The 22,934-nt window shown below is 49.8% G+C and overlaps 1 protein-coding gene across 1 annotated transcript in view; it reads right to left on the bottom strand.

The window, feature by feature from the left end:
* Positions 1–3,612: 3,612 nt before the first annotated feature.
* Positions 3,613–22,934, bottom strand: part of LOC144930022 (uncharacterized) — a 149,751-nt gene continuing 130,429 nt past the window's right edge. Inside the window, exon 4 of the mRNA XM_078851057.1 lies at positions 3,613–4,583. Coding sequence (XP_078707183.1) covers positions 3,613–4,583 — 971 coding nt within the window. The remainder of the gene's footprint in view (positions 4,584–22,934) is intronic.

Below are 22,934 nucleotides of genomic sequence, written 5' to 3'. Positions count from 1 at the left end.
ATGCACCAGCCTTTGTCATGTGAGCAACTTTCCCAAGCACTTTGGACAAACTCAGGAGTAAGTATAAAATAGTAAAATAAGTTTATTAACTCCAGAAAGTTAGATTTTAACTGAGTATAAGTATTGGTTACAGAGGTCAAAAGTGGTTACATAACAAATGAAAACAGACTCCCAGTCTAAACTCTAATTTGAATATACTAAGCAAGAATTGGATCAAACAGCTTTTCTCACTCACTGCTTGCTCCAGGCCATGTTGAGTTCTTAATACACAGACTGAATTCCCTCTCAGCCTGAGACCAATCTCTGCAGTTCAAATTCTGAGTCTTCCAGACAATCTTCCAGGTGTTGAGATTGGGGAAGAGACAGGCCACGTGGAGGTGTCTTTGACTCTCATTCATATTTTTTCTCCAGCTGCTAGGTAGATTCTTGCCGTGATGCTGGGGTTAGTTAGCCCCCAATATGGAGCAGCAGTTTGCCTCCTGCACCTTGTGGTAGGCATGTCACAGCTCCTTCATTTTGACCCCGCACGGCAGTGTGTCCCTGTCATGGCCCCTTCCTATCATGCATCACGAAATCTGAGTGCGCACCTCGGGAGTTACACCGCAGAAAGCTGCTTTCCTGTGCAGAAACTTGCCCGTGTAGACAAGCCCGCAGAGGACTTCCATAAGAACGCACGACAGGTCATAGACTGGGTCAGACCAATGCTCCGTCAAGCCCAGTGTGCTACCTGAGAGCGACCAGTGCCAGATGCATTGGAGGGAAAGAACAGAACAGGCTTGTTGACCTGCAAGGTGAGGGTCTTTCACCTTTATATTTAACTTAATTGTTGTCGATTCCTACTTATCCTATATCTAACTACCCCTCCTCTGAGGTCTCTGGGCAAATCAGGTGTGAACCACTCCTTTGACACAGACGTGTCCCAATCCAGCTGAATTGAGGCAGAATTTGGGCCAATGTCAGTTTGGAAAAGGCCTGCTTCACCCAGCAGGTTTCTCAAAGTATCCGTTGCTGTGAACCGCATGTCGTGTGGATGTGCGAACTCCAAAGATAGCAAACATGAAAAAAAAAACCGCAAAGCCGGTTCTGAGGTTTCCAGAGCCAGGCCTGAGGGTTAAAGAGCTGTGCTCAAAAGGACAAGGGGGCTCAGCAGCTATAAAAAGAACTAGTTGCAAAAACAAAACAAAAATTACATGAAAAAAAACAACCAAACAACAACCACCCAGAAAAGCTCCCATCACTCGCCCATCACCATTGTAGATCTTGACATCTCCTGCCTAATGTGACATCTTTGCTTTGCGAACAAGAGCCCTGGGGAACTCTCTGGCTCTTTCCCTCTCACTGGGGAAAAGGTTCCACATCTTCTCTCAAGTAGTTTTCCTCCCAACAGAAGATTTATTTTAAAATTGACCAAATAAATTCCATTTGAAACAGAAATCATTCCAGTCTATACTGGGTCTCTATTCTCGTACATGCTATTTCTCTCACATTTTCCCCCAAACCTGATTCCTTTGGAGTCAGGTTTTTATTGCAGGATTAGCCACCTTTTGCTATTTTGTAGGAGGGGGCTAGAAGAAAACCTGAATTATACTGTAACACTGAAAGTGATCACAGAATCAGCCTCTTACCTTACACTAATAAACTTCATGTGCAATTTCCTTGTTGCTGGTAACAATTTCTTCAAAGATTACAAACTATAAACCTTTAGGGCAGTTTTCTCTTAATTCCCATTTTCACCCAGTGAGCTCTGTGTGAAATCACATTCTCCCATAACCTAGGAGCCTTCCATTTCTGAGGGTTCATTTCTCCCTGGGTCTTCTCCCAGAAGTGTGGGTGGAAGGGGTCTCACACTACGTGGGAAGGCTGCATCATGAGAAAAACCACCTGTGCTCTACTTTCACACTTTCTAATCTTTCAGAGTAGCAGGAGGCGGAACAGTGAGACACATGCATTAGACTCAAGAGCAAAACTAAGAGACCAAACCACAGACTCTGGACTCAGCATTCATGTATCCTGCAGTCTGAACTTGGAATCTGTTACATTCCCTCATTGGCTACCATCATTTAACCAACACGGAAGTGCTTCTTGTCCAGCAAGGCAGCCAGTTTGGGACCCATAGGCATGGCATGGCTCTGAAGGAATCAGCTGTTTCTCTCTGTGCTTCAGGAAACTTGGGATCCAAATGGTAAAAGACAGTTGTTCCCAATTTCATCATGGCATCCTTTAGAAGTGTGAGCAATTCTAAAAACAGTTTACCTTGGCCACAGGTCACCATAGCGTCCATCTCTGGGGTGAAAATCAACCACTCGTACCTCTCATTTCTACCTGAGTTCTTGTCAAATCTTTGACTTTAGTTGTAGCAATTTTACACGGCTCTGGCGTAGAATTCTTCACCAACCACACGACATACCAGTAGCGATACTGAGGTAGAACTCCCCCAAATATGCCCTTTTGTTTCTTTAATCTGGTGCAACAGATTTAAATAAGGGACTAAATTCAGGTGCAGCTTAGAATCCCTCTAAGACACCAAATGTCAGGTATCTACTCAAAATGGGTGTCTTTCTGCAGCTCTATCACATTCCTCATGGATTCATTTCCTACACATTTACAGCATCTCCCAGGAGTGAGCTGAACAGAAATGTCACTTCCATTTTTCCCATCTCTACCTAGGAAGGGATTGCATTTCCCAAATAAGAGGCAACATGCACCTGATTAGGAAGGGAAGATCTTCAGGAGCAACCTCCTGCAGGGCATGGGCCACAACTGCTTTGGGAGGCAAATGAATGGGTCTTTTGCTTAGTTCCAAATCATTTACTAGAGAATCCTCTTCCCAGCCCCTTCGGGAAATATTGACCTTACCAATTGAAGAACAGGGGGATAGAGATGGTGATGGAGAATCCCTCTGATTTACCCTATGTTCTTCTGTTGTTACAGAGGGGAAAAGACATTTTTCCCTATCCCTTCCCTATTCCTGCTCTTTGTTATACTTCAATATATTTTAACGGAGGAAAACGGGAGGAAAAATATCTGCTTTCAGGAAAACGTGAAGCAACAGCGCTCTGAACTGTGACAACTGGGAATGAAACAATATGATCCTGGTGGGGGAACTTGATGACTAACAATTGTTTTTAAATGGGGGAACAGTATAACTGTGATGCTCAGGCTTTGTTTAGACTAGGACATGTGATGGAGTTTAGGTCAGGTCAAGGGGAAAGCTAATGCCAACCACTGCACCTCGGCTGCATCTGCACGACAACTGTAATTGTCTTTTAACACCAAGATCACTAACTTGAGCAGCCAACGCCATGTACAGTCCTAGTGGATGTAAGGCACGGGTAGTTTTTGCCTCAGTGTAGCTTGTTGGGAACAAACCTCTCTCCCCCACCTGGAGCTGATGAACATTCCTGGCTGGAGGGACACACGCTCCTTTGACCCAAAAGGAAAGGAGTTGATATAAAACATCACAGGACTGACCCCAAAGAAGGGTGAGCTGCAAAAGGCAGGAGCAGGCAACTCATCTGGGGGAGCTGAGTAACCACGGTGAAGATGGGGCACAGATCACTAAGTGGGAATTAGCAAATGTGATTTAAAAGAAAAAAATACCTTTGGCCAGCCCTAGTCAAGGCATTTGTTACAGATCACTCCCATGTGGATTTTCTGATGTCTAATAAGGGTTGAGCGCTGATTGAAGCGTTTCCCACACTCAGAGCACATGTAGGGCGTCTCTCCGGTGTGCGTTCTCTGATGTGTGATTAGGGTAGAGCTGTGATTGAAGCTTTTCCCGCACTCAGAGCACGTGTAGGGCCTCTCTCCTGTGTGGATTCTCTGATGTGTGGTAAGGGCTGAGCTTTGATTGAAGTGTTTGCCACACTCACGGCATCCATAAGGTTTCTCACCCGTATGGATTCGCCAATGTATGATAAAGTATGAGCTCCGACTGAAGCGTTTCCCACACTCAGAGCATCCATAAGGCTTCTCACCTGTGTGGATTCTTCTATGTGTGGTCAGTACAGAGCTCCGATTAAAGCTTTTCCCGCACTCAGAGCACATGTAGGGGGTCTCTCCTGTGTGCGTTCTCTGATGTGTGATTAGGGTAGAGCTGTGATTGAAGCTTTTCCCGCACTCAGAGCATGTGTAGGGCCTCTCCCCTGTGTGGATTCGCTGATGTGAGAGGAGGGATGAACTGTCAATGAAGTGCTTCCCACACTCAGGGCATTCGTAAGGTTTCTCACCCGTGTGGATTTTCCGATGTGTAATAAGGTGTGAGCTCTGCTTGAAGTGTTTCCCACACTCAGGGCATCCGTAAGGTTTCTCACCCGTGTGGATTTTCCAATGTGTAATAAGGTGTGAGCTCCGCTTGAAGTGTTTCCCACACTCAGGGCATCCATAAGGTTTCTCACCCGTGTGAATTTTCCGATGTGTAATAAGGTGTGAGCTCTGCTTGAAGTGTTTCCCACACTCAGGGCATCCATAAGGTTTCTCACCCGTGTGGATTCTCTTATGTGCAATGAGATGCGAGCTCTGCTTGAAGCATTTCCCACACACACAGCATGCGTAAGGTTTCTCACCCGTGTGGATTCTCTGATGTGTGAGAAGGTCCGAGCTCCCTTTGAAGCTTTTCCCACACTCGAGGCATGTGTAGCGTGTTCCTTCCAAGTTCATTCTCTCACGTGTAATAGGGTCTGACTGGCTACCAAAGTTTTCCTCTGGCCTCTGCTGACTCTCACAGGGTTTTGTTTTTTCTGGGCGTGCACAGCTCCCAGAATCATTCCCTTTGGACCTTCCTGACAACATCCCATGGGCTTCTACTCGCTCAGCATCTTCCTGCTGGGGCTCCTCCTCGTTTTCACTCACCATCCCAACACCTGACGGGAGACCGAGAGAATCCAGACGTAAGTCTCTGCCTGCGCCAGAGAGAAAGGAAATCTCAGAGAGAAGAATGGGAAAAGGGATGAAGGAACCAAAATGTGTACAGGACAGATCAAACCTATCAGGAGCTGATTTTCCCTTAAACCTTCCCCAGAGGAGAGAAAGGAAGGGATCAGTTCTGGGTCCGTATCTCAGAAGAAATCTCAGGGGACAGCGAGATTGGGGAGGGACCTGCTGCCAGTTGTCAGTCAGGATAGGTGGGAAGCCATGAGTGACCTCTGCCTAACGATTCTACATCTGCAGGGAACAATCCAGAACTTGGAGAGCTCACAAGGTCTTTGTAGGGCATCCCAAATGTTTCCTGTATTCACCGACAGTTTTGGCGTTGGTTTAACTAATGCCTCACCTATGCAGGCAGCTCTCGGGAGCACTTTTTTCTTAGAGTCATGAAGGTCTGGGACGCACGACTCCTCCCCTCGTTCCAGCTGCGAGATCACATCAGTTCTGGAAACTGGAAACCCTGCTCAAGGCAAAGAAAACAAGGGAGGTCAGTGGAATTTGTGGGATACTTGTCACAAAGAATATTCCATGCTTTTAAGCCCAGCTCACTTTTAAGTAGTAACGTCCCAAGGCCGGCTTCCTTGGCTCAAAGTGCCAGGAGATGATTATTATAAATCATATTCATTACCTTAGTGCCTAAGGGCCAACTAACAGTGGGTCCTCATTTTGCTAGGCACAGTACAAACCGAGAAGCGTTGATGGCCCGTGTCCTGAAGAAGTTACAATCTAAATAGACAAGGCAGACACAGAATTGGGGAAGGGGTAGAACCCACCAGCAGAGTGAACTCCGTGAAGGCAGAGTGGCAGATCTGATCAACACAGGCCTAGATCTTGAGACTATCGGATTTAATGTTACAACCAAGGCCAGTGTTTTCCAGAAATTGTCGCTAGGACTGCATTTTTTCCCAAAATAACTCTTTGTTTCTGGAATCACCGTTAATATCCGGAATTGCTGATCAGAGGGTGGGTGGGGCATGCAGGGTCACAATCCCCCAGATTTCTCCCTGGAGACACCCGTCTCCTCCCCAGGGCACAGGCTGGCTGCGGTTGAGACTTGATGCCAATTTCTTCCCTCCTCATACAAGTCTGGGATCGGCAGTGGGACGCCAGGCTCTCTCATCATGCTGCAGAGAGGACGGCACTCACAGCTGCTCGCGGCCGTGTCCACAGCACCTCTCCCCTGCTCATTTCCCCTGTACACAGCTGGTTCATGCCCCATCTCTCCAACGCACAGCTGGTTCTAGCCTCTCAATGCCCAGTATATGAGCCCCACCGCCCCCACACAGCCGGCTCCTGTCCCCTCCCCCCAAGGCACTTTCAGGCTTTAAAGGATTAGATATTGCTCACGTTTGTCAATTAATCTGTTTTCATTGCCTGCAAACTCTTGCCCTAATTATGACTGTTATCTGTATATCTAAGCCAGCCCTTGGGTGGAAGGGTGGAAATCTGAGGGATTTTGGATCCATTTATGCAAATTATAGAGAGGAAAGTGGAAAATGAGAGGGATTTTATCGCAGTTGTTGATAGGAGGTAAAAGGTGAGTGTATTTCCCACCACTATTTGGTCAATGAATAGAGCGGAAATGGGCAACATTGGCAAACGTTTGAGATCCATATTCAGGAATCTGAGGAAAGGTGTAAATCTGAGATTTTCGTCGTAATTTATAATTACGGAGACAGGGAAAGCTCTCAGGGGCATATTCAATTAGAAGTAGACAACGAGAGTAAAAGTGGGGCAAACGTTGAGGGTATTTTTGAGGAATCTTTGAGACGTACAGAGAAAACGTGTCACAAACTACGCAACTGAGAACATGGGATAAACGCTAAGACCGGGGGGGCTTTTATGTGGCTATTAAAGAACTAGCTGGAAAAGGGGGGACCGTTTGTGATATAAAATCCAGCCTGTCCAATACATAAGCAGAAAGTGATGGTCCCCCCCCCACGGCCCCCGTTCACCTGGGCAGCAGGGAGCCCTCTGAGGGGCTGACTGGAGGGGGAGGGGGGGGAGCTGGAGGGCTCCCTGGGGGCGGGCAGGGGGCGGCAGTGGGGGATGGGCAGGTAGGGGGCAGAGAGTCACTTTTCTGCCCCCCCCGCCCAGCGCTCCCGCACCGGGGTCTCCCACTCACCGGAGCACGGGGGGGTTAATGACGGGCCCCACCCCGCACAGACCCCGGAGGGAGCCGCAGCTTCTCCTCCTACAGATCCGACACGAGGCAGCGCCTGGTCGTCTCCAAGCCCCGCCCCCCGACGCTGCCCCGCCCCTGTCTGCTCCATGCCCCGCCCCCTGGCGCTGCCCCGCCCCCGGTCTGCTCTAAGCCCCGCCCCCAGGCGCTGCCTCGTGTCGGGTCTCTCGGAGGAGCAGCTGCGGCTCCGCTCCGGGGTCTGTGCTGGGGGGGCCCGTCATTAACCCCCCCGTGCCCGGCCGGAGGGGGCTTTCTCCAGCTGGGACCAGCCCCGGCTCTGCCCGCCCCCGACCCGGTGAGTGGGAGACCCCGCGGGGGGGCAGGAAAGTGACTCTCTGCCCCCGGCACGGCTGGGATTGGGGGGGGCAGAGACTGGGGCCCGGCGGGCGGGGTCCCTTGGGGGGTGTTGGGGGGAGAAGCCGGAGTTGCGGGGGGTGGGGGTTGAACTGTCTCTGTGCAGCCAGGAAATTCCCGGGGGGGAAGTGGGGGGCGGCGGGGGAGTTAATTGGATCCCCTCCCCCCCCGGGCACAAATGCCCCCCAGTTTTCCCCTTTTCCCTCTCGGTAGCTCCCACCTGGTTGTAAACTCCCCCCACCCCCCATTGATCCGCTCTCTGGTCTCCCCTGATCCCCCCCCCCCGTCTCTCCCTCCTCCTCACATGTCCATTGAAACTCCCCTCCCGTGGGGGGGGCGGGATTTCCTTCCCCCCGTTTTATCCGCAGCGATTTGTCCCGGTGTCGGTGGGAAGTTGGACCCCGGAGCCATCCCCCAACCTGGCTGCCCCGGCGTGGGGGTGGGAGGAGACGCCGGGTCTCTGCCGGGGCGGGGAAGGGAGGGGACGTGTCCCCCATGGGGCTGCCCCCGATCCCGGCTTCCCAGTCCCACTTGATGCCCCCAACTCCGCACCGTTGCCCCCAGCCCCCACCTGCCCCCACCTGCCCATCCCCCACTACCGCCCCCTCCCCTCCCCCAGGGAGCCCTCCAGCTCCCCCCCCCGCCCCCTTCAGTCAGCCCCTCAGAGGACTCCCTGCTGCCCAGGTGAACGGGGGCCGGGGGGGGGACCATCACTTTCTGTTTATGTATTGGACAGGCTGGATTTTCTATGACAAACGGTCCCCCTTTTCCAGCTCGTTATTTAATAGCCATATAAAATCCCCCCCCCCGGTGTTGGCGTTTATCCCATGTTCTCAGTTGCGTAGTTTGTGACACGTTTTCTCTGTACGTCTCAAAGATTGATAAAAAAAGTTTGCCCCACTTTTACTCTAGTTGTCTACTTCTAATTGAATATGCCCCTGAGAGCTTTCCCTGTCTCTGTAATTATAAATTACGACGAAAATCTCAGATTTACACCTTTCCTCAGATTCCTGAATATGGATCTCAAACGTTTGCCAATGTTGCCCATTTCCGCTCTATTCATTGACCAAATAGTGGTGGGAAATACACTCAGCTTTTACCTCCTATCAACAACTGCGATAAAATCCCTCTCATTTTCCACTTTCCTCTCTATAATTTGCATAAATGGATCCAAAATCCCTCAGATTTCCACCCTTTCTCTTTCATTTCTGAACACTGATCTCAAATCTCAGGTTTCCCTCTTACGATGTCATGATCAAATGTCAATTAAAAATCCTCTTGGGTTAGGGGCTGTTCCCCATGTCTCTAAATCCTAGCAACTTGTCCTTCTTTGGGGGGAACCTGTTGCCCTGAGTCCTTCTCCATCCTGGTTGGGAAATTAACCCCCCTGCAACAATGATCATCTTTCCCTCTCCTTTGAGAATCACTTGTTCCCTCCTTTCTCTCTGTTAAAAATGTTTGCTGATAAAAGAGACTAGCCATAGATTCAATACCCATCAAAGCCAGGGGCCTCCCCCTGTTTGGGGGATGGGTGGTTCCCAGTTGGTAACAGGAGAGTTGGCTGGACCCTTTTCTTTTCTCCAGCTGGCATGGGATGAGGAGGTCCCTCTGAGTGCAGCGTGGTTCAGAAATATCCCAAACCCCATGACAAAGGGTCTCCGTGAGGGGGGGCTTCCCGCAGTGCAAAGCTGTAGCCAACTCTGGGGTGGATCCACGGTGGCCATTATTTGCGAGTGACAGAGTATGGAAATGTCTTACTTATTTTGGCCCTCCATGGCTTCCCTTCTCCTGTTAAAGAGGCGTCCCCCCGGGCTCCCTCTGCCTGTGTGACTGGCCAGCAGGGGGTGGTGATAACTTTCTATCCACTTACCAGACACTGTGAGGGAACACTGTTGCTGGGGGGTGCATGTCTGTGCGGGGAGATTGCAGCGGGAGCTGAAGGGGCATTGTGGTAGGGGGAGGCCTCTGGGTGGCTGGGCAGGGGGGACCCTAGTCAGGTTGGTGGGTTCTGGAGGGTTTGGGGTTTCGGGGAGTAGTTCTGATGTGCCCAGCCCTAAGGCTATGGGTCCTGGAGGTGGGTATGGCTGGGGGTCTGTTGGCTGCAGACCAGTGGGGGTGGGGGTCTCTTGGGCAGGTGGGGCAGGGGATTAGATGCTGCCTGGTGCTGTGCCAGGGGCTCTGTCTGGGATTGCCCAGCTGGCTCCTGGGACCATTGCCATGCCCAGTGCACAGAGCTGTGGTGGGGCGGTCCCTGGCGCAGAGTGAGGGGTCCTCCTGTAAAGCGTCAGGGGGTCCTGCTGGGAGGAGGAGGGGGTCCCAGGCAAATGGGCTGGCAGATCCTGGTGGAGGGCAGGTGGGGGTCGTAGGCAGGCAATGGGGAAATCCCAGGCAGGCAGTGAAGGCCTATAAAATGACTCTACACAAACAGCCCCCCACCCCATTTCTCCTGCCATTTGCAGGAGCAAATCCAGCCATGGGGGAGCAAACAACCCAGGAATGAGAGTTTCCTAGCAGACAGGCATGGAGAGGGCACAGGGAAAAGGAGATAGAGAGACTGACAGGGTCCGTGGGATAAAAGAGTTTTGAAAGAGATTTCCAGCTCTCTCATCTGCCCAGACAGATGTATTACTGCACTGTGGGGAGAATCACTTTCCTGTGGACAAGACGAGGATGAGAGAGAGGAAAACCCAGTTCCTGACTCCATGTCCCTCCTGCTGGGGTGTGGCTGCCGTGGGGTCAGTGTCAGAGGGAATCCTCGAAAGGGACTCCTTTGGTTCTGCTTTTTTCTAGGATTGCATTCAGAGACTTTGTTTTGGGATGCGGGAGAGAGAAAAGAGGTTAAAAGTGTGTCTGTGGGCTTAGCCTGGCAGGAGGGGCCAGGTCTCTGCTGTAATCCAGAGATTGAGTAGAGAGTTGTCACTTTGGATGGGCTATCACCACCAGGAGAGTGAATTTGTGTTGGAGGCGGAGGGTGAGAAAACCTGGATTTGTGCTGGAAATGGCCCAACTTGATGATCACTTTAGATAAGCTATTACCAGCAGGACAGTGGGGTGGGAGGAGGTATTGTTTCATATTCTCTGTGTGTATATAAAGTCTGCTGCAGTTTCCACGGTATGCATCCGATGAAGTGAGCTGTAGATCACGAAAGCTCATGCTCAAATAAATTGGTTAGTCTCTAAGGTCCCAGAAGTACTCCTTTTCTTTTAGCATTTTCTCAGCACGGCAGAATCTCGGATCTCGCTCTGCAAGGAAAGAGCCTGGGGAAGCGTGATGTGAAATGAACTAATGCCCTTTCCAAACCTCCACAACGGCCCTTCTCGCCCGATCAGGCTGCAGAACGACGCTCACGTTTCGTTCCGGTTCATCCCGTCCTCCCATGGGACAGGGGAGCCACATAGCTGCAGGGGAGCCAGCTCAGGTAGGGATTATTGGGGGGGTTCTGATCTGTTCCTGCAGGAGGGAGAGGGACAGCAAATACACGGGAGAGGAGAAGGTTTGCACCGTCTGGTTTGGAGGTTGGAGCGGGGACAGGAAATGCACAGGGTTGAGAAAGGGAGGAGACCAGGGGGTGGCAGACCTGCTGGGAGTTGTTTAATAAGTGGCCTAGATTCTTGGAACAGACCCATGAGGTTCGGAGGTGGAAATGCTCCAATTTGGTGAACAGAAAATAACGCACGTAGATGGGGCTGGGAAAAAGGACCAGACTACTAGTGCTGGAGCCTGACCCAACTAACCAGTGGGTGCCTTTAAATATGAAGGGGGAAGCCACCAGTCAGGCTTAGGGGAGATTCTCCTGCCTCATATCCAGCTCCTCACAAGGAGGAGGGTGTTGGGCTTCCTACAAGAGATCTCTCCCTAGACTCTGCTCGGGGCAGCATCTCCGGTATCAATCTGTGGCTAGTCGGTGTGTGATGGATCTGCTGGGAGAGAGGAGGGGTGTCTCTTCGCCCCCTCACCCTGGTGTTTCCTGGGTGGTCTGAGTGGGGTGGGGGTGGGACTCTGTTGGCTGCGGTCCACCCAGAGTTTCCTTTGGATTGGCTCCTCTCCCCCGTGAATAGTGGGGCTGTGAGTGGGGCAGCAGGTCCTGAGTGTGGGGCTCTGGCTCTTTCAGGGGCCGGTGACCTTCGAGGAGGTGGCTGTGTATTTCACCAGGGAAGAGGGGGCTCTGCTGGACCCCGCTCAGAGAGCCCTCTCCAGAGATGTCATGCAGGAGACCTATGAGACTGTGACCTCGCTGGGTAAGGGTTCCTGTCCCCTCGGTTCTTGGAAGGGGAACTGAAGAGATGAGGTTCACGCCACCCCCACAATGCCACCTCTGCTCTGTCCTGTTCCAGCATCACCCCAGCATGCCAGTGACACACACACGACCAGAGACCCTCCCCTGCTGCTGAACGCTGTGGGAAGAGAGCACAGGAGCAGAATCGCACAGTGTCAAATATCTCCTGTTTGCACAAGTAAAACGGGGGGTTAGGTCCAGCATAACGAGCAGAAGCTTCCTACCCCTGGCCTTCTCTCAAACACTGAGCCTTCTCCACCCAGACCAGAATGTGCTTGGGGTGTAAGAAGCAGGCTGCTGGGGTCAGAGCGGCTGGTCCAGGGTTACTGATCACACAGACCTTGAATGCTGGCTGGGGGAATCCAGACAAGGGAGCTCCAGCAGCAGAACATTGGAACTCAGCCAGGATTACAGATGACACAACTCCTCACTGCTCCGGATTGCCCCGTGCATGGGACAATGGCCTCGGTTGCTGGTGAAAATCCTTGAGACCTGGAGAGTTGCTCCCCCCATACCCATGTGCACTAACCACAATCTACCTTCTCTGCAGACTTGGTTTTTTGAGTCCCTCATTCCTGAAGTCACATGACCCCAATTCTTATTTTTCACATTCTGCTTTTCTAGACTATTTAGAGTCTGTTGCTTGTGAATGATAGTTTCTAATTTCCCAGTGTTCTCCACAGCCAGGGATTTTCCTACTCCCTCCCATTGCACTGGACTCACTAGGTTCCCTGGTATTTAAGAACGGCCACACTGGGACAGACCAAAGGTCCATCTAGCCCAGTGTCCTGTCTTCCGACAGTGACCAGCGCCGGGTGTCCCAGAGGGAATGAACAGAACAGGGAATCATGAAGTGATTCATCTCCTGTCACCCATTCACAGCTTATGACAAACAGAAGTTAGGGACACCATCCCTGCCTATCCTGGCTAATAACCATTCACGGACTTGTCCTCAATAGATTTCTCATGGTGTTTGTTTGTTTTTTTTGTATCCCTATTATAATCTTGGCCTTCACAACGTCCTCTGGCAAGGAGTTCCCCAGGTTGACTGTGCCTTGTGTGAAGAAATACTTCCTTTTGTTTCTTATAAACCTCTGCCTTTTAATTTGATTGGTTGATTCCTAGTCCTTGTGTTCTGAGAAGGAGTAAATAACACTTCCTTCTTTAATTTCTCCACAGCAGACATGCTTTTATAGACCTCTCTCATATGCCCTCTTGTCTCTTTTCCAAGCTGAAAAGTCCCAGTCTTACATATCTCTCCTCATACAGAAGCTGTTTCATACTCCTAGTCCGGGTTTTTTTGCCCTTTTCTGAACCTTTTCCAATTGCAATGTATCTTTTTTGAGATGGGCCGACCACATCTGCACACAATATTCAAGATGTGGGCGTACCATGGATTTATATAGAGGCAAGTTATGTACTGTCTTATTATCTATCCCTTTCTTAATGATTCCCAACACCCTGTTTGCTTTTTGACTGCCTCTGCACCCTGAGTGGATGTTTTCAGAGAACTATCAACAATGACTCCAAGATCCCTCTCTTGAGTGGAAACAGCTAATGTAGACCCCATCATTTTATATGTATAGTTGGGATTATGTTTTCCAATGGGCTGCACTAGGTGCTATCCTGACATCTAGGACTGCTGAGATCCTGCATTCAGTGATATCCCTGCCCTTCCTGTTCCCTTTCTCCACTGAACCCCACCAGCCCATTCTTAGTGTTCCCAGCTTCCCCAGGACTCTCTCATTGTGTCTGGACCTCTCTCTCTCTGCAAGAAGCAGTTCCAGGGAGACTTGTCCTCTGTCTGGAGTCTTCAACTTCTGGGACATGGATTTACTTTCTCTGTGTTTTAGGAGATGCTTTGAAATTGAGTGTCTGTGACATTAACCACAGTGCAATCTTGACTGGTTGAACAGCTGTTTCCCCTCAGTTGCCCAAGCTGGGGTGGCTTTTACACTGCTTTACTGTGAGAACAGCCACTCCTGGGCAGTTAACACCCAGTCTCCAGCATGTAACTCGCTGCCAGCTACACAGTATTGAGCGCTGTTAGTCAGCGACTCACGAATTACAGTGCACCACAGGAGAACCCCAGAAAATTCTCTGGTCCCGGACTTTTGTGCATCTTTCACTGTCCAGCACACTACTGAACGACGCAAGGTCATATGAAGTCTGTCATTTCATCAGTGGAAAATGACACGTGCCAGCCTTGTTATCCCAAATGGATTTTCCAACACACTTTAATCCCAACACACTGGTTAGATGAAACAATAAAATGAGATGGCTAACTACCGGCAAAAAAACCATATTAATTGACTACAGGTAGTGAGGTATAAAAGCCAGAATTGTTTACAAAAGAAATGCAAGATAAAACCCAAACTAACATCTAAGTTAACAAGCTAAAACGGATACAAAGCAAATGTTTCTCTCACTATATCCTGAGGCAGGCTGGCTGTCCTTTCAGCCAGAAGTCCCCCTAATTCGCCCCTGCTGCCAAGTTCAGTTTCTTCAGGAGCTGTCATGAGCAGAGGAAAAGGGGGAGAGAGAGAGTCTCAAGCATTTTCCTCCCCTCTTTTTATAATTCAGTCCTTTGTACGACAAACAACTTCAGTTCTCAGCTGAGTCATGGTGACCGGCTGTCTGTTGTAGCTATGAGCTTCAAGTGGTCCCTGTGAAGGAATGTAAATGTCTTCTTCACACCTTCCCCCTCCTGGAGAATGGCAATTTGACCAGCTGCTTGCCTTGCTGTCTCTGAGGAACTGGTCTGAGGGTGTTCCACAGAATTGTAACTTTTTCACTAATAGGATACAGTAAAATCTCATAATTTTACATAGTGTTGCTACACATATTTTAACAGGAGGATAATATTCTGTAGATTATGCATTTTCAAATGATACCTCAAACAAGCCATACTATGTAAATAATTGATCATAGTTTTCTAGAAGAGTGAACATAGGGGTTGTGACAGGGTCAGGCCAGATGGCTTCAAGTACCCTTCAAGTAGCATTTCTTTAATGAATTATAATTTCAATATAATTCATTCTATTTTCACAGAAACAAGGACTTTCAGGCTGTGGAAATGATGGTACCAATGAGGCAACGAACGTGTCCGGTTCCAGTTTCAGATTTCCAGATACTCGCATGTTGAGTCCTGATTCTCTGGTTTTGTGTCTGATGCTCCGGCTTCACAATAAAGCTGATGTTGGCACAGCTGCCCCCATGTAGCTGCACTGGTGTAGCATGCTATTACAGATGCTCTAAGCCAATGGGAGAGATCTCTGCCGTCGGACTTCATTAGTCCAGCCCCCTCAAGCTATATGTCCTGCTGACGTAGCGCTATCTACACAGGGCGTTAGGGCTGTGTAACTACATTGCTCAACTCTGGATTTTTCACAGCCCTGAGCAATATAGTTATACCGATAAATGCCTTTTAGAAGAACCAGCGATATGTGAACTCAGAGAATTGGTTGGGACCTATGTTGGGACAAACCAGAACTAGAGCCAAGGTTCAGTTGTTGGCAACGGGGATTAAAAGAAAATAAACTCATATGACAAGAATTTGAGCTCTTTGAATATGTTATTGTTTCCAATGAAAATGAATTTATTGGTTAAAGAGTAGGAGACTAATTGTGTGATAATCTGAATCACTTTGTAAAACAAAGTGTCTTGTTTTTTTTGTTTTGTTAGTCATACAGGAAGTGACAGCTGATCTTGAAAAGTTAATTTGCTTTAATTTACCCCCTGTAGTGTAAGGAGTTCTGGTAGAAAACCTCACTCCAATGGTTGGGGTGGAAGAATGTGTGTGAGAGTGTATAAGTGAATATTGGCCCAGTATAGATTTTAAATTTTTGTGTTTCAAATAGAACTTATTTCGCTTACTTTCAAAGTCTATTTCTAGTGAAAGCAAAATTATTCGAAGAGACAATTTGTAGAAGTTTTTACAAGTTCTTACACTTAGACTGTAAGGGTCACTGACTTCCCCACTTCTCTAATTTGCAAAGGAAAGTCATCTGTCATAGGATGTGTTCAGCAGGTAGGAAAGTTGCAGTCCTCAACCACCAAGGAAAAGGCTGAAGTCCATTACCTTTTAGGTCAAGAAGCCATCTAAAGTCTGGTCTATGCTGAAAAGCGATGTTGACGTAGCCACCTCTCTCAGGGGTGTGAAAAGTCCACTCCACTGAGAGAAGTAGTTAATGTGACCTCAGCCCCAGCGTAGACAGTGTTAGGTTGTCAGAAGAATACTTCCAGTGTTTGAAGTATAGACAGAGCCTGAGACAGACCGATCCCCTATGGGAAGTGAGTCATGACATGAATTCCAATTTTGACCCATTTCCCTATATGTCAGAGAGGTACTAGTATGGAGGGCTGGGCCAGCTGTCCGATCGCCTGGTTCCTCAACTGTAGCTACAGCTCTTCGTACCCATCCACCCTAAGACTGAGAGAAATGGAGAGTTCCAACTGTTGTTATTTTAGTATCTTATTGTTCCTTTCTCTGTTTTTTGTGCTGGTCTTTCTATTATATCAGGGTGTGAGGGTATAGCTCAGTGCATGTTGTGACAAAGCTCTGTCCTTGTCTCTATGGGTCCCACGTTTCCTGGTGGATTTTGCTAGCCTCAGAGGCTCACTGTGACCGTCCACATAGCCCTTCTCTCTCCCTAGAGGCAAGGGCCACAGCTTACTGAGCCATCATAAGCCAGCAAGGGAGGTGAGGAGAAGCAACCCTCCCATGCACAATCTCTGTTTCCCAGTATCCATGATTAATCAGGGAGGGGAGGGGGGAGCCTGGGCCCACCCTCTACTCTGGGCTCCAGCCCAGGGACCCTAATAGTAGCAGCTATGGTAGCTGACTTTTGGGAAATAGGACGTGTACAATTCCCTGGGCCGCTTCCCCACAGTAGCCCCCACTCAGTCTCTCCTTCGCTGTTACCTCAGGGCCTCCTTCCTTGCACCTGATATGGATTTGCACTGCTTGGTTCCTCCAACAGCACGGCTTCCTCCTACAGATCCTGACACATGCGCCTCACTGACGAACTGGGAGGCTTTTCACGAGTTCCAGCCAGGCCTTGATGGGCTTCAGGTATTCCAATCAACCTAGCTATCTCCACTGCTTTCTAGAAGGATCTTAATTGGCCCCAGGTGTCTTGATTAACCTGAAACAACTGCCATTTGGTTACCATAGTACCAAGGATTTGTTTAGGCTGGGGCTAAAATACCTGTTCCGCACTACTTAACTATAGCCGTCTTGCCTTGCCCCGTCGCAATGTGTGACAAAAGCTTATTGGTGCCAATTGGCAAAGGGGTCACTGTCATTCACAAGCAACTCCTGTCTCAGACCTGTTGGGGACACTGGGGCATGGCCACTAGGTAACTCGAGGAGATGGAAGACCATGAGTGTCTATGAAGCCCCCTTGCACTAGGCCCAGGTGTCCTTGCCCGTCCCCCCGGCCTGGAGGCACACACAGCAGTTATGCTGAGAATCTGCAACAGTATGTTGCAGAGTCAGACTGCCTGAAACTAAGCAAGGCCAAACAGGGGAGATATGGAAGAACAATGCTGAATAAAGCAGCTTTATGTTTCGTTTAACAAATGATACAGAGAATCAGGGAACTAGCTGGGAACTGGATTGGCTGGCTATATGGATACTTGGGGCAGCTTGCTATTGGATAAGTATGCTGGGAAAAAGGATGTATAAAAGCCTGTGTAACTTCCTGCTCTGTTGTGCAGGATTTGAGATTTTCTTCTCCCTGTACCTTTTTGCAGCTGCAAATAAACTTTTCTGCTTCTCCACCCCGTTGTGATTATTGGGTGTAGCACACCGGGTAACGAACCAACTCAAGCTGTTGTTCAGCCTCCTGGCACTGGGTGCCGGCAACAGACCTGACAAATTCACCACACCTAGGACCCAGAGCAGGGGTGGTGGAATATTCCTTACAGTGGGGGGGCCACCGGTGTCCGAACTGTGACGCCCCCATGACACCCCTTTCCCCCCAGCCCTCACTCACTCCGCCCCTTCTCCCTGAGGCCCCAATCTCACACCGCCCCTTCTCCCTGATGCCACCCCTCCCTCCGAGGCCACACCCACAGAACGCCTCTTCCCCCAAGGCTCCACCTTGTTCCCCCCTCCGTCGTCCGTTCTTAGGGCTGCTAAAAAGTGCTGGGCCCATGGCCCTCTAAACCCCCCTCGTCCTGCACCCTGACACACAGCCAGGCAGGCAGCAGTGTGTGTATGTGACAGAGACTGCTGAGCTGTGCTGAGCCAGTGCGGGAAGTGGGGGCTGATGTTGGGGCTGTCCTGCTCCCCCTGACTCAGGACTGGGGTGTCCCCCTCCCCTTGACTCAGGACCGGGGTGTCCCCCTCCGCCTGACTCAGGACTGGTTGCTTCCAGCAGCTGTCTGAACTTAGGGACAGCATGCCAACACACTCACTCTTCCACAACACACACGCTCCCCGAACACACACACTGTCTGTCCCCAACACACACACACTCTCTGCCCACCACGCCCACGGCAGCTGAAAAGTAGCTGGCAATCGAGTCGGATGCCCATGGAACAATGGGATAGAGAAACCTGCCTCGTGTGGCTGCCCACGAGGCATTGCAAACCCTTCCCAAAGCACCCTGTGGCCAGTTGCACAGTGGGATAGCGTCCCACAATGCACTGCTCTCTGTGGCGATCCAAGAGCTGCTAGCCTGGATGCGCTCCGGTGACACAAGCAGCCTAGTGTGGACATTCAACAGCGGCTTAATTAAAACGCTTTAACTAAAGCAGCATAACTCTGTCGTGTAGACGTAGCCTGGCTCCCACTGGGGCCAAGGATGCTCAGGCACTGAAACTAAAGAGCCACAACTTCCTCCGTAGTTGGCAGGATTCAAACCTGCACAGGGAGACCCCCCCCCCCAAGGGATTTCGAGTCCACCACCTTAACCACTCAGCCACAACTACTTGCTTTATAGAGCGCTCTCACGACGCTCTAGTTCTTTTCTCACTGAGTGATCGTTTCCAATTGTTTCCTCAGACCAGCGTCCACAACACACTCACTGCTGTGCTGTTGTGTAAGTGTGCCCAGGGCTGAACAAGAATTCCTGCTCGTTTCCCTTCTGGCTGGAGCATGAGGAGAGTGTGTTTGTGGCCAGTGATGTTGCTGTAGATTGTTGTAAAATTCCTGCCTCGATAATTCAGACAGTCCCTTTCCCGTCATATCCCCAGTACATCAGTGACTGTAATAGCAGGGGGCAGGTTTTCTGTGGGGCACAGAGCTTTGCCAGGGGGTTGGTGTCTCCTTCCTTTCCTCACCCTGGAGGAAACTCAGCTTTTCATTCCATCTTTAATGTGTCATGGAATAACAACAGCGGCATGAAGAAAGAGGTGGGCAGGGTGGGCCTCAGGGGAGGGGCACAGAGGTGCAAGTGGTGGGCAGGGCAGGATGGAGAGGCACGGGTGGCAGGCTGGGTGGGTGTCATGGGTGGGGCTGAGAGGTGGGAGCGGCGGCCATGGTGGGTCTCAGGGGAGGGGTCAGAGAGGTGTGGGTGGCGGGCAGACCTTGGGGTAGGGGGCGGAGAGGAATGAGCAGCCGGCAAGGAGGCCTCGGGGAGAGAGGAGCGAGTGAAAGGTGGACCAGCAGGCCTCAGCCGAAGAGGCAGAGTGGGGTGGGAAGAAGTCCTCCTGTTAACCCAGTGCTATCTACACCGGGATTAGGCTGATATAACTGCATTGCTCAGGGAAGGTAAAATTTTTAACACCCCAAAGTAATGTTGTTACTGACTTAATTTTGTAGGATAGACCTGTCCAAAGAATCACACACACACCTTGGGAGTAAAACTTCACCCGCTTCTCTGCTTTACAGAATCGAAACACAAGAAACGCTTGTCAGGGCCCAGTGCGGGTTGGCAGGGAGTCAGGTGTGGGCAGACACCATACATTAGACAGAGGAAAGCACCATGGATTAGCTGGTTTAAGGCACCTGTCTTCTAAACAGGAGATCCTGGGTTCAACTCCCAGTAGTGGCTTTTAAGGCACCTGATACTGGCTCCTATCAGAAGACAAATAACAGAGTTAGATGGACCTTTGGTCTAGCCCAGTGTAGCCGTTCTTGTTGTTTAAATTACACTCATAGGCACTGATAATAGAGTGACTGAAAGTTTGGGTGTGAAGGGCTGATAGGCCAGTGTTCCAGTCCCCTCGCAGATGACCCCCTCCCTCTGGGACAGGGGCAGGTCCGAGCTCTCACACCAAGTGGCTCATTGGGGCTGCCAGAATCTGTGGGCGGCTCATTCAGTTTATGCTGAGGGTTGAGTCCTGCTTTGTGCACCGTGTCTGAGAATGAAAATCCTAAACCTCCCTTTGAAATAACGAATGCAGCAGGACCTGTTTTGTCACTGCTCCGAAGCAGACAGAGAAATGGAGAAATGCCATTGAGTCCAGGGGAATACTTCACTGCGGTTTTACCTTTTTCACTTGCCAAACTCCCTCCCAACCTTCTGGGCTCCTAGAGCAGGGTCCTGAGCCTGAGCCAAGACACGTACCCTGCTACTTTACAGCCCAAGCCGGTGTCCTGGATTAATGTGACACGGGCCAGGCGTGGGTGATTCATTGCACTGTAGATGTATCCTAATGTTATGTCTATACTGCAATTAAAACACCCAGGGCACCTGTCTCAGAGCCCGGGGCAGCTGACTCAGGCTTCTGGGGCTGGGGCTGCAGGGCTACAAAATGACAGTGGAGACAGATGGCCCAGTAAAGGTATCCACGCTCCCAAGGACTCTCCCAGGAACCGTGTACAATGCGGACACCTCCGAGAAAGCCCGGAGACAATGGACACTGCTTGACTCACATCAAGGCAGCGGAACTTCCTAGCAAGTTGGAAGAGGGGAAGAGACGTCATGACTTGGCCTCACTCCCACTCTGCTCAACACCTGGCAACACATCTGGAGGACAAAGACTGAACTGAAATAATTCAGAGATCAGAAGAGAATAATAATAATCCATTCAAATGAAAGTCCCCAAACAGACTAGAATTGGTTTCCCAGCAGAAAATTTTCAATTTTGTTTTCCCAGTCAGACCTCGCCAAGGGAAGCAGAGAGAAAATGTTTGAGTTGCTTCCTCCAGAGCACCTTGACCTAGACACGCTAGCTGTGGGTCACTGTCGTGGCTGAGGTGGGGGCATTTTAATTATTTGGGCTGGTCCCAGGGTGTTTGGGGGACGTTATGAGGCTGTTACCTTTTGAGATAAATACTAAGAAACAAAGAACTCTTTGAGAAATCTGGGATTTAGACGTGTTTTATTGACAGCAAGGGAGGTCTGAGTTCCTGAGAAGGTTTTTGTTTCCAGGAAGCAATGTGGCTTGTACCAAAGGGGAGATGGTTGTTTGTGAAGGAGGGGAGAAGACAAAATGCACACAATGAGGATGGGATTCAAACCCATGCATGCAAAGCACAATGATTAGCAGCCCACCACTTTAACCACTTGGCCACCTCATATGAGCTGCCAAAGAAGGGACAGGAGGAGAAATCTAAGGCCAGCAGAGGTAGGAACAATAAGGAGTTTTTAAATACGAAGTGTAAGGAAGGCCTGAATGACCTCCACCCTCACATCTAGTGATGAGCTGGGGGAAAGACTTCAGGAACAGACCGTGTTTACATAGACAGGCCTCCTCTGCCTAGGTATGCAGCAAGTATCCTTTGAATAAAAAAACAAACAAACAAAATATAAAGGTAATTTTTTGGTTTTCCTGCAGTCAGCCAAAAAAAATGTGAAAAGAAAGGGGCATTTTTAAGCAATCATCTGTCCCCACCCAGGGGCTGGGGAATGCTTATTTTCTTTTTCAGACACTTTCTGGGCAAGCTGGTGCCAGTGGAAGAAAACCCAGAACGCCGTGGGTCCCCTGTCGCAACAAAACATTGTGTTCTGTGTTTGTCTTGTTGTTACTGTTATTTTGGTGGATATTGTAAATTCTTCAGGCGTGACACCCCCTTTTAATTGGGCATGTCGTGCTGCCCCTTTCGGGGCCAAGGGAAAATGTACCCTAATTCAACCTCTTCCACCCTCTACTCCGCCACCTCCCTCCAAATTCTCTGTGACACTCCCATCCCCACGGTGGTCTACCCCCATCCAGAGACCTGTGGTTCTTAATGCAACTGGTTTACAAATGACTATTGCTCTGTTCCCCACTGACTGGTCTCTCAGTACAACATTTGATAACTGTTCTGTTTACCAAAGTAGGTGAAAGAATGTTGCCGTGAGTAATTTCAAACTCATTTGAATTGGATGGAGGGGAAATAAACAAGAACATCCGAAAATGGCGAGCCCCCACAAATTACCTCTGGGAAGGCTGAAACTCACTGCAGGAAGCTGACTCATTGTCTCGAATCCAACGCTTGGAATGTGCCTGGGGCTACTGGACAGAGTGGGATTACGTCAGGGATTTGAATCATAGACTCATAGAATCATAGAATAACAGAGTTGGAAGGGACCTCAGGAGGCCATCTAGTCCAACCCCCTGCCCAGAGCAGGACCAATCCCCACTAAATCATCCCAGTCAGGGCTTTGTCAAGCCTGACCTTAAAAACTTCTAAGGAAGGGGATTCCGCCACCTCCCGAGGTAACCCATTCCAGTGTTTCACCACCCTCCTAGTGAAAAAGTTTTTCCTAATATGCAACCTAAACCTCCCCCACTGCAACTTGAGACCATTCCTCCTTGTCCTGTCATGTGCGATCACTGAGAATAGTTTAGATCCATCCTCTTTGGATCCACCTTTCAGGTAGCTAAAAGCAGCTATCAAATCCCCCCTCATTCTTCTCTTCTGTAGACTAAACAATCCCAGTTCCCTAAGCCTCTGCTCATAGGTCATGTGTTCCAGTCCCCTAATCATTTTTGTTGCCCTTCGCTGGACTCTCTCCAATTTTTCCACATCCTTCTTGTAGCGTGGGGCCCAAAACTGGACACAGTACTCCAGATGAGGCCTCACCAATGTCGAATAGAGGGGAACGATCACGTCCCTTGATCTGCTGGCAACGCCCCTACTTATACAGCCCAAAATGCCATTGCCTTTCTTGGCAACAAGGGCACACTGCTGACTCATATCCAGCTTCTCATCCACTGTCACCCCTAGGTCCTTTTCCACAGAACTGCTGCCTAGCCATTCGGTCCCTAGTCTGTAGCGGTGCATTGGATTTTTCTGTACTAAGTGCAGGACTCTG

This window comes from Lepidochelys kempii, unplaced genomic scaffold (genome assembly GCF_965140285.1).
Source record: "Lepidochelys kempii isolate rLepKem1 unplaced genomic scaffold, rLepKem1.hap1 scaffold_29, whole genome shotgun sequence".
In the NCBI taxonomy this organism is placed as follows: domain Eukaryota; kingdom Metazoa; phylum Chordata; order Testudines; family Cheloniidae; genus Lepidochelys; species Lepidochelys kempii.
This window is presented reverse-complemented; position numbering and strand designations above follow the sequence as displayed.